General features: G+C 34.2%; 2 protein-coding genes across 3 annotated transcripts in view; one reads left to right on the top strand and one right to left on the bottom strand.

Annotated features, from left to right (window-relative positions):
• The window catches only part of LOC142341776 (uncharacterized), a 645,707-nt gene that overhangs the window by 266,175 nt on the left and 366,820 nt on the right, over positions 1-12,712 (top strand). The gene's annotated exons all lie outside the window — the stretch shown is intronic.
• LOC142341774 (symplekin-like) overlaps positions 1-12,712 on the bottom strand; it is a 63,504-nt gene that overhangs the window by 15,698 nt on the left and 35,094 nt on the right. The window contains exon 13 of the mRNA XM_075392993.1: positions 6,931-7,102. Within this exon, the coding sequence (XP_075249108.1) occupies positions 6,931-7,102 (172 nt within the window). The remainder of the gene's footprint in view (positions 1-6,930; positions 7,103-12,712) is intronic.

Below are 12,712 nucleotides of genomic sequence, written 5' to 3' on the forward strand. Positions count from 1 at the left end.
CGTCTTACAATCGATTTTCTTTTGGCATCTGAATCAGAGCAAACTATATCACGCCAAAAAAAAAGTTAAGCGAGCAAAGGTGATCCGAGAAGTTATTATGGCCTAAAGTATGAATAAAGGCAACAAATAATAAAGGCTATTCTAATTCTGTGAAGGCAATTGATTTAAAAAGTCTATTTTAACTTTGAAGTTTTTGTGCGCTAAAGTATCAATACAGTCAACATTGAGGCCAAAAGTACGAAGGAACAGCTGGAAGAAAATCAGCCTTGAAAATGCTGAGTCTAACAGGTTCTGTTAAATTCGTTTTTATTTTTGCTTTCAACTGTTCTGCATCCACTTAGTATCTTTTGCCATAATTCTATAAAACCGCATGTGAACACATTCTTATAAGTTGTTTTTATTTCTGTTTTCCTCTGTTTAGCAGCCATTTCGAATCTGTTTCTATAATTCTATGAAAAGGCCGCATGTGAACAGTCTCTTCTAATTTTGTTTTTCATTTTTATATTGTTAGGTCAACATCCAATTCGGATTTTCTATGATTTGAAGGAATGATGTTCGGGCTAGATTTCTTAGAGCTGGGATGGAACCATTTTTAAGGTATTTTGATGGTAAAATTATTCACAACATACATGAGGTATTAAAATGGATTTTTAAACGTGTCTAATTTTTTATTTTTGAAAAGGAGAGTGTGATGTTCTTTTATACCCACCAATATTCTTTTCCGTCGAAAAAAGACAGCGCCCCAATTGAAATCAAATTACTTGAATTGTAAAGACGGCGATGAGACCAATAACAGCGTGGCGATCGCATCGCGGCTATCAAAAAATAGCTTCCTTCAGATTTTTCGGAGAGTAAAAAAAACCGCAAAAAAATTCCTATCAAACTAAAAAAACGGTCACTGACCAAATCACAAACAATTACAATATTCATGCAACCCTATAAACTATTCGGAAAAGCATAACAGCCAACAAAATATTTGGCAGGGAATTAGTTTTTGAAAACGGACCCGGCAGATTGCCGGAAAATAGCCGCTTGTGGCCTTCCATGAATTGAAACAATTACAGGAATAAGATAAACAGCTCGACCACCAATCCTTTAATGGACCACTGGACTTTTGGGTTATATTCGGACTGTCAATTTTATGACACATACAGTCTATGAGGAAAAAGCCCTAAAAGAGCTTTCTCAAAAATGATATTCAGAATCAAAAACTCAAGACCAATAATCGAGTTTTAGGGCATATAAGTTTGGCACTACTTAGATGCACACTAATAACTAGTAAAGGTTATTAGAGATTTAAAGTTCCATAAGTGAGTTCAGAAGTCATTTTTTGAGCGAGGTAAGTCACGCAAATGACCTAAAACAGAAATGATACGCACACAAATTTTAATTTCAAAGCATTAGAAACTGCTTTTGAAGTCATTGAAAAAGTCAATGAATTCCAAGTCAGGTCGTAAGAATCATCGATAGAGACGACGAATTAAAAAACATAGCAGGACAATTCTAGACGTACAATTCAAAGAATTTTCATTGACTAAACAAAAGACTAGACCTAGTAGACTATGAGTGAACTAAGAAAATCATTCATAAATCAGAAAGAAAAATTACAAACAGAAAATCAAAATTAAAATGCAGCATGTGAACAAAAAACCACAAGCGAAAAAGTGAAAATTGGCTTAAACAAAAAACTAGGCCTAGGATGAAGTATGAATAGATTGAGAAAACCATTAAGAAAAAATTCCGATCCAAAAAATTGAAAACAACAGTTAAAATCAAAGTGAAATTGCCGCATTTGATTAAACAATCACTAGTCAGAAAGCGAATTTTTGTTCAAACACCGTTTTATCAAACCACTTTAAAAATATAGTTAAAAAGCTCACGCGCAAAACAACTCGCTTTTTCGCTCTAGTTCCTGTTTCGGTGTGACCAAAATCACGCAATTGACTTAAAACAAATGATACGCACACAAATTTTAATTGCAAGCATTACAAACTGCTGAAGTCATTGAAAAAGTCAATGAATTCCAAGAAGTCAGGTCGTAAGAATCATCGATGGAGACGACGAATTAAAAAACATAGGACAAATCTAGAAGTACAATTCAAAGAATTTTCATTGACTAAACAAAAGACTAGACCTAGCAGACTATAAGCGAATTGGGAAAATCATTTAAAAAAATCAGAAAAAAAAATTAAAAACAGAAAACGCAGCATGTGAACAAAAAACCACTAGCGAAAAAGTGAAAATTGGTTTAAACCAAAAATTAGGCCTAGAATGAAGTATGAATGGATTGAGAAAAAATTCCGATCCAAAAAATTGAAAACAGTAAAAATCAAAGTGAAATTGCCGCATTTGAACAAACAATCACTAGCCAGAAGGCAAAGTTTTGTTCAAACACCGTTTTCTCAAACCCCTTTAAAATTAGAGTTAAAAAAGCTCACACTTTTTCGCTCTATTTTCTGTTTGGGTGTGACCAAAATCACTACTCCAATTTGACCTCAAAAATCATGAAAATGTGTGAACAGATCTAAACATAGCCGGAAGAAATCCGGAAGCGACTCGAAGCATCAAAATTTAACAGGAAACCCTAATTGCACTGAAGCCATAACCTTTTACATTAGATCATTAACTGATTACAGCCTCAGGTCTGATCTAACAATTGGTGCAATTTAACCCACTGTCACCGAGAGATACAAAATGCAGCAAAATTTTATATTAGTGAAAACGTTTGGAAACGTTAAAAATGTCCGAAATGAGGATGGTCAAATTACTGATCGGCTGAAAAGGCTGACAGTGGTATCAATTGCCCTAAAAAAATTCGTGATTCTAATCTCAACAACATAGCGAAAGCAAACGGCAGATAAATCTTAGAAACTGAGATGAATTCTTCAACAAAAAAATTTTCAAATTTAAAAACCAGAAAACCACCACAATTAGATCTCTAATCACTGCAATTAAGACAAAAACAACATATACTTCTTCCATTATGTATATATTCAAGAGAGCATGATTTCATACTATTTCAAAAATTAAATTAATCATAGAAAAGACATAAGCAACAGAATAATAATCAAAGGCAAAAAATCGTTTAAAAACAATGACAAGGGCCGAAGAAAAATGCAATAAATAGTAATGAGTGAAAAATTTAGAAAAGGTTTTTAAGCAAACTCTCAGTACTGCCTTATGTTGAATGAAATCATTTGCAAACCAAAGAAATGACAAAAATCTAATAAAAAGCTGAAATGATTCAAATTTTCACAACTGAAAAAATCAATATAACGAATATAAATGTAGGTCCTAGGACAAAGCCAGAATGATACAAACGAGAATCTAATGAATATGGGACACCGTAACAAAAGGATTAAATCTTGAATTAAACTTCAAAAAACCAAGAAAAGCGAATACATTTCAACTTCCAGCATTCGAGACAGAAAAGACAATTAGTCATCCGAGACAAAGATCCATCCCCCTGAACAAAACAAAAAAGAAAAAGCAGAATTCAAAAATACAAAACATAACCCACTCACGTCGGGTGAATTGCTCTCAAACGACCTGCGAGCGGTTGCCTTCGTCAACAGCTAGCCACGGTTTAGTGTCCTCAGGGCGATACCTCTTTATCCCGTTTCTGAATACGCAAGTCAAATGAGTCAGACGAAAAATCGGCCAATCGAAAAATTGCATAAAAGACAAACAGGATTAATATATTTGCTACAAATTTCATTTGAGAGCAATTAACAATGGTTTCCTAAAAGTGGCTGTTAGATCATTTATAATAAAAAACATTTTAACTATAACTCTTGATAATAAGGATCAGAGATTGTGACATTGCGCCACATAACCGCAGCTGAAGTGCGGAATCAACAAAGAGAGAGAGAGAGAGAGAGAGAGAGAGAGAGAGAGAGAGAGAGAGATAAAACGTGAACGAGAAAGAGAAGGAAAGGAACCCAAACGAAAGAGAGAAAGAGAGAGAGAGAGAGAGAGAGAGAGAGAGAGAGAGAGGGAGACAGGAATATCTTCCATGATTAAATTCGAAACTGGAACTTTTAGTTTTCTAACGTTGTTTAATAAATAAGTCAAAAAAAAAATTAAAAAGGCAAAATTAAAAAAAGTTTTGAACTACGCAATAAAAAAATCGAAACCATTTTTTGGCTCAAAAGTTCGGTCAAGTAACCTATCTCCGAGACTTGAAAAGTTTCATAGGCCAGTAATGGTCGTTAGACTCAGAAAAAGACAAAAAAATATTTTAAAAAACTTGGAAAAAATTGCAAATTTTAACAAAACCTTGCTTAAATTCAAGACACTAATATCTTAACAATCATTTCCTTGTCTCAAGAGACTATCCAGTATCCCTGTTTTAAGCCTGAAAGAGTCTCACTGGCTCATAAAGATCCATACGCTCGGAACACAAAAATTTGAAAAGTTAAAATTTTTTTACATTAAAACTAAAATTTTAAAGTTTTTAAAGATTACTAAAACTGGAGTCATAAAAAATGTTGATCACAATCACATTCACTCTAGAAATTATGCAGCAGCTTATTGACAAACCTTGGCGGAGGTCCCAGGATCTGTTGCCGGAAAAAAATCAAAAACATGTTGCCGGAAAATCAAAAAATCTGCAAACATTTTTCAAAATTGCTTAAATTCTTGATAATAAAATCTTGAAGAACATTCTATTACATCTATAAGTTTGCAGTAACATACTATCAAGTCCTAGAGGAAATTCCGTGGCCCTTGAGGCTAGAAAAACCTAAGAAATGACAAAACTTAAAAAAACTTCAAAAAAATTGCAAGTTTTAAAAAAAATTGCTACAACTTGACATTAAAAAGTTGAAAATTAATCCATGGACACCAAAATTTTTCCAAAAACTTATTATCAAACCCTAACGGAGGCTTTTTGATCCTTGAAGCTCAAAAAATCTGCATAATAACTAAATCTTAAAAAATTGGATAAAAAATGGCAAAAAATATCAAAAATCTGCTAAAACTCGTGATATTAAAACATTGTCAGACATTCCATTTAATCTAAACACTATTCACAAACCTATTTTCAAACCATAGAGGAGGTTTCTTGGATCTTAAGGCGGAAAAATCTAAAAACTGTCAAAAAAATTTCAAAAAAAAACTTGAAAAAAAGCAAGTTTTATCAAAAAATTGCTAAAATTTGTGACATAAAAAGTTGAAAAACTATTCCATTATCTTTAAAAATTTGTTAGCAACTTATTATCAAACCCCATAGGATGTTTTCTGGCCCTTGGGTCTGTAAAGACCTGAATAAGGAAAAAAAGTCAAAAAAATTGAAAAAAAATTGCACCTTCTGTCAAAAAAAATTGCTAAAATTCGTGATGGTAAAAAGTTGATACCATAACATTACCACTAGAAACTACGCAGTAACTTATTTTTAAAACCTAAAGCAGGTTCTTTGACACCTAGGGCTGATAAAAATCAAAACAAAAATTTTCAAAAAGCTTGAAAAAAATTGCAAAATGATATAAACTTGCGTTTTAGCAAGCGTTTGTTCGTCCGTAGCTAGCCCCGGGAGGGGTGGGGGGGCACCCGGGGCTGATGGGGGGGCAACACTTTGGTGGGGGTGGGGCAACAGCGCGGTGGGGGGCAAGGAGGGGCGTCAACAGTGGGGTCAACCTCTAAGAACCGCCATTCACACCATAAGTATAAGTATGAGTCTCCAAAACAGTTTGAGCTGAAACAGAGCTGAAAGGCTTTAAGAGCAAATAACGCCCGCTGAGCGCTACCTGTTTATCTCGTTTTTGAGGACGAAAAGTCAAAAGCGTCAGACGAAAAGTCGGTCAAGCGAAAAATCTCATAAAAAAGAGCGACAGGACAAATATAATTGCTACAAACTTCGTTTGAGAGCAATTAAACAATAAAAACGATTTGCAAAATAAAATGTTCAATAAATTTATGGGACTGCACTTATGAAAAAAATGTAGCTGTTTCTCAAAAACTTAACGCCAAAAAATGATTGCCAAAAAATGATTTTTACTGAAACGAAATTAAAGTCCTTGATGTTGCACAGAAAGACTAATTCTAGTAATTAAAATCAAAATACAAAAAACAGAAAAATTGGAAAAAACTACCAAAATCCGATTAGCATATGTACAATTTTATAAAAACAAAATTAAATCCAGGTAGAAAGAGGCGTTGATTATAAATTGTCAAAGGGAAGTTGCTACATTAACTGATTTTTGACAAAAAAGACGGCTGAAAGATCCAAAAATGAAGATATTACTAGAAAAAGCCAAAAAATAACTAAAAAATCAAGAAATATGTTCCAATTTTGAACTTCAAACGCATTTTTAGGCTCTGGAAAACACTGGTATTAATTTACGAGGTTTACCATTTTGATACAGCATCGAATAAAAATGATTACAACAAAAAACCATATTACAAGCAAAAAACTGGGCCACTTACACGAAAAAACGGTTATCTATATGTTCCATTCAGTCAAAAACTAATTTTCAAAGTCAAAAAGTCATTCACTAAACGCAGCGCAAAAAACTTCTCTCGCTCAGAAAAATTTAGTTCACAAGGCAATTCCACTCACTTTCGCTTTTAGGTCAAAACATCGTCTGAACGAATAGTACTTCCGGTAAAAAAAACCTTAAGAAAACCAATACTCCTCTTCGAGTCGTAAAAAATAGACAGCGCCCCAATGCAATTCAAATTCTTTGAATTGTAAAAAAAACCACGATGTCCCCAATAATAGCCGCTATCGCTTCGCGGCTTTTAAAAACAACCGATCACAAAATCTCTGTATGCGTAGTAGAAAACTACATAAAAACCTTTATACTCAGATATGAGTACAAAGTTACCATGAAAGTAATTTCACATGACAACACGGCTTTCATATGTTCACAATTGCTTCTTTAACTCTCCCAGATTTTGCGAGGGTTATCAGAGCATCTATCAACTTACAGAGATCCTGGTTTAGTTTGGCCATTTTTGGGAGAGCCTCCATTATCTCGGATTTGTTGAGTCCAGCCAGTACAGGAATGAGGAACCTCACATCAGCTGACTCCTGGTAGAGAGCCTTCACATGTGACATCAGTGTTGGAGATATCTGCCCACTTCCACCAACAACCCCATTCTAAAAAATCAGCTGTTACTTTCAAAAATGTCAAAGATATTTAAGGATATAGATTGACAATTCGCCTTTAAGAGTTTAACATACTTTTCACTGGCCCGAAAAAATTAGCTATCAATAATCGGGATAACTGATTTCAAACTACGATCATAGTCCAAAGGGGAAAAACTGACTTACATATCAAAAACCGATTTAAAAAATCGAGTTTTCAATCCGAGATTTATAAGGGTCAAGAAACGACGTGTAACTGTCTGAAAATAGTCACAGGATAGAAAAATAGCCAAAATTGCCATACAATAGCCGCAATAGCTTTGTGGATCTGCAGTTTAAAAAAAGATAAAAACACACCAGGTAGATTGCGGGAAAAATAGCCGCCATTGCTTCAATTTTTGTGAAATTATCGTTCAGTGCCAATTATTTTGACCTCATTCTGTAGTTAGACATACTCCTGTCTCTTAATGAGGGGATACAGGGGGTAGCATCAATACCAATAAAATCGTCTTAATACCATTTTCAAGAACCGGCCATCTAAAATTTGGCTTAATAGGTTTATCACATTTCTCTTCTTAAATTTCTTTTTATGACTCCTTTCACTTAAGATTGCTTTACTGGGCAACTATTGCTTAAAAAAGCACTCGCAGCAGAGTGCGCGCCGACAAATATTAGCCTAGACAAACCAAAAAGATATCACGCAAGAATGCTCAACAATCTTTAACTTACGGCAAAGCGAATTAGTATTTCATTTGCCTCAACAAAACAGAAAAAGTCTCGAAATACGATCAAAAATTTTTCGGCAACAGCAAACTATGAAAGTCAACAAAGCACAGGATTCTATATGAGCATAAAAAATCCAAAAGGCAATTCCCTTTCAACTACTTTTTTTTTTAAAAAAAATAGTTTCATAAAAACCAAAAAGAACGTCAAACAAACAGTGACACTAAGCATTTACAAAACAACTGACTTATGGAAATAAATAGCAGACAAAGCAAAGTGCGCAAAACTAAGAAATTTAGCGAAAATCAGTGTCGTCCGAAAAAAAATAAAGAAACAACAAATATACAATCCCAGCAAAACAAAAAACTTAAAAAGTCAAAAACCAAACATTAGAGGTTCCACTAGATGAAGACGGGAGAAAAAACAACGCGAAAGGCAGGTGAATCAAAATTTCTGCAAAACCCTTTTAAAATCAAATGATATCTAAAAGTCAATGAAAGCAATAGCAACAAACTGAAGCCGCTAAAATAAAAACAAGTACTCCACAACAAAAGACCAATAGGACTAGTTATCTTTGACAGTAAGCGATAAGGCAACAAGAAAACCATCATAAAGGGGCAGGACTATAATATCCACAAAACAGATTTGTTTAAAGTAATAAAAACGACTACTTTGAACTCAAACAAATAATTATATTCATTGCTGGGTCATTAGCAACCTATGACGATTGTGCACAATGGGACTAAAATCTGAGACAAAAACAAACAATAAAAAGTGAGCAAAACGCAAGCTTAAAACAAAACAGATTATTTGGGCTTCCTTAGAAACCGGTGATTACTCCGAACATTTTGTCAAATTCATTGATGTGAAAAAATAGTTCAACAAACGCAGAAAGAATTAAGCAACAAACATTGCCGACAGAGTGCCAGAAAGTAGCCGCAGTTGACGCGCTCGATGTACATAGGGATTGAAACAGAAAAAGGAAAAAAGAGGAGACAAAATGACTGAATTTTGATTTTTTTCAGTGTCAAAAAAAGTTCAAATTTGGCGTGCAATTTCAGTTGGATTCTAAAACTTTGCCTAATTCAGCTTCTAAACTGAAAGCTAATAAGCTTAATACCATTAACAGCTAGCAAACACTCTAATTAACTTTGATAACCTAATTCTCTATGACTGAATGACCGGGCTTTATCGGTTTATCCCGTCTTTTGATTTTGATCTTTTAACTTTGACAGTATTCACCACAATGCGTAATTAAATGCCTGGAAGGATTCACAATCCATTCAGTTGAAACAGTGAGTGAAGTAAGTCAGAGGTCAAACCTGAAAACCGTGACTTATGTAAAACGAGATGTGATCAAAAGGTAAAGCGAATTCAAAAAGGAGAGCGCCCAAATAATAGCCGTTGAGGCTCACGGCGGCTATTAAAAAAAGATAGACATTGTTTCTAAGTGACAGAAGTGTTCTACTTTGGTTGCAATTTAAGCAAGATTTTAAAATTGCGTATATTTCAACTTCTAAACTGAAGGCTATTAATCTTAATACCAATTACTCGCTCTATAGAACTTGTGTAACCTAATACACTATGAATTAATGAACAGGCTTTATCAGTTAATATGGTTTCTATTGATTTTGCACTTTTGACATTGAAGGGTATTTACTAGATTGTAATTCAATGAGTGAAAGAATTTTAAAATTCATTCACTTGAAAGAAATTTAAAATAATTTAAAATTAATTGACTTGTAGCAGTGAGTAAGGTAAGTCAGGTGACAGCCGTAAAAATTGTGAAATAAGTATAGCGAAGAAAAATTAAAAGCAGTAGGACAGATCCTGAATTATAATCCAAAGGATTGAATTAACAACGGACCCAATAATTTCCATTTAAAGAGCAAGCTCAAAACAAGAGATACAAACGCCCTTGACCCTATATGCAACGCCCTTGACTTTGAAACGCCCTTGACCCTAAGATTAGCAAAACTTTGACTCTAAGAATCCTGAGAATGCGTACATGAAACTTCAACATTGGGAATCAATGACAAAAATTAGAAGCAAAAACTGAAGAAATTGAGAGCAATCAGAACTCATGCGACTAAGTATGTCCGATTATTCATTAGCAACCCAGGAAACCTGTCATTATTGAGACTAAATGATAAGACTAAAAAACGAACAAATTCCGCGAAAAATCACCACTCAACTAATAATTACAAACAAATATAAAGTAACGGAAAACTATTTCGAAAAACTTAATCCACATTAACAGCCGATGAGATCTGTCATTAATGATCTTGGTTGATAATACAGAAAAAAAATAATACAAAAACTAGCATACTGCATTTTTTTGAAAACATACTGCGTACAAGTCATAAAAAGCTAAAGCAATGAACCGAAACGATTGTTTCGATTAATTTAGGCATTCTTAGCAACGACACGACCTCTCAATAATGAGACTAAGAGCTGACAAGAATGTTAACAAAATCGCTCAAAACTCAAAAATTTTATAATGTTTCCTGAAACCAATTACCCAAAAGTCATAGAGAGCATTAGCCTTGAAGTGAAACAGAGATATTAATTAGAGAAAACCTTTTTAGCAACCGATGTAACCTGTTCTTAAGGATATTAAATCATAACACAACTAAAACTACAGCAAATGCTTTCAAAACTGAAAAATCAAAACAAAACTGAGCACAAACAGTGTCAAAGTCGAAAAAACAACTAGCCATAAACTCAGACAATTAATTGGGTTCATTTATGCCTAATTAGCAACCAATGAGACGTGTCAAAAATGATATAAAAGTAAGATAACAGAACTTATTAAAAACTGAGCAAAAATCAAATATTCACTAAAATTTTATGGCAATAAAAGAGTCAAAGTCATAAAAAGCAATAACTAGAGGCTGATGAAATCAAGTCAATGCAAATCGGCACAATTAGAACTTATGTTTATTTTTTGATAGTAATCAAGAAAATGAAAACAAAACTAAAATTGCCGAATTAGAAAAATTGCTTCCGAAAAGCAAAATTCGTTCAAATACCAATTTTTTAAATCAACTTTAGTACTTTGAAACAAAAATCACGTCTCAAACTTGCTGGCTTTTTCACCCCCTTAAAAAGTCCAACTTGATTGAAATCACCACTCAATTTGACTTCTAACAGACGTGAAAAAAGCGACAAATGAACAATCTTAAAAAAAGTCAGCACACCAATACAATCCCAATACTTTGAATTTTAATATATAGCAGGCCAGTCTTAAGTCATAATTAGAAGCTTCTATAATGCCTCCTTAGAGAGCCACTGAGACCTGCCAGTCAAGTGACTAAGAAACAGGACAAAAATGAACAACAAAAACGGTCAAAACAAAAATCACTGATATTTCATTAACATTGCCGGCATATTGCCGGAAAACAGCCGCCGTTGACGCGCTTGAAGCACATCGGGATTGCGACAGAAAAAGAACAAAAAAGAAGAGATAAATTGACCGAATTAACTTCTGTTTTTTTTATCAGTGTCAAGAAGTCTTCTAATTTGGCGTGCAGTTTCAGTTGGATTCTGAAACTATACCTAATTCAGCTTCTAAACTGAAAGCTAAACATAACCGACTAATCGTCGGAAGAATTGCTCTCAAACGACTAGTGGGAGCTCTAATCAACTGCAGCCTGCTTCACTCGGGAGGAGTGGGTAGGGGAGCCTAAAGGGGACTAAAAAGTTCAATAGTGGGCTTCAAATAACCACATTAGAGGTTAACATATACCACTATTAAGATTTAAAGTAAAAAATGACAAGAGTTTCGGCGCACTTTTCATTTGACTTTTAGTATTAAACTGCTGCCAATTGACTTCAGCTGCTTGAAATTGTGATTGAGAGAGAATTTTAGATCACGAGAAACGCAAAAAATCAAGGGCGTAAAAGTCACTCGAAAAGCCAAAATCGTCAAGCGGAAATTTTGCATAAAAAAGACACACACGTTTACAATAAATGCTATTAACTTCGTTCAAGAGCAATTAATAAACCAAATACCGATATCAGCTATCAAACACTCTAATGAACTTTTATAACCCAATTCTCAATGACTTAATGAATGGGCTTTATCGGTTTACCCGTCTCCATTAATTTTGATTTTTTGACCAAGACCGTATTCACTATATTGCGTAACTCCATGTATGAAAGAATTTAAAATCCATTCAGTTGAAACATTGATTGAGGTAAGTCAGAAGTCAAACGTGAAAATAGCGACTTATGTAAAACGAAAAACGTGATCAAAAGGTAAAGCGAACAAAAAAAGGAGAGCGCCTAAATATTAGCCGTTTGAGAGGCTGACGGCGGCTATTAAAAAGAAACACTGTCTAAGTCATATGAACCATTAAGAGCTTTAGGATGAATTAAATAAATCAAAGGATCCATCATTATCCAACTAAAATTACCACCCGTGACAAAAACAGCGCACAAAAAAGTCCGAAGCTTTTGGATTGTACAGAAATAGATAGGTCGGCTATATCCGGCTGAGAAAATGAGGGCGGCTATTCATAAACAACAGACCTAAAAGAAAATTTCTCTTCTTTCTATTAATTGCAGATGTATACTTTAATAAAGAATCTACAACTTATTGCTGCTTCAATTAATAGCTCTAAAATAACCTTCAATTAGAGTAATACATAGTCGGTCGATCGTATCTCCATGACAATTAAAGAAAAGTAATTTTGAAAGTGAGGCGCAATCCACGTGTGCGCACACTTAATCACGCAAAAATTCCGACTAGGGAGGGGTTCGAACCCGCAACCTCTCGGAGTAGATCCGGGGACATTAACCACTACACTATAACGGAAAAGTACGATGATCGCTCACAGTCAGTTTTATTTCAGCAACAGACTAAATTTCTGGATGCTCGCAATTCAAATCGCTAAA

The sequence above is a fragment of the Convolutriloba macropyga genome, chromosome 6 (genome assembly GCF_964194025.1).
Source record: "Convolutriloba macropyga chromosome 6, txConMacr16.3, whole genome shotgun sequence".
Classification (NCBI taxonomy): Eukaryota; Metazoa; Xenacoelomorpha; order Acoela; family Convolutidae; genus Convolutriloba; species Convolutriloba macropyga.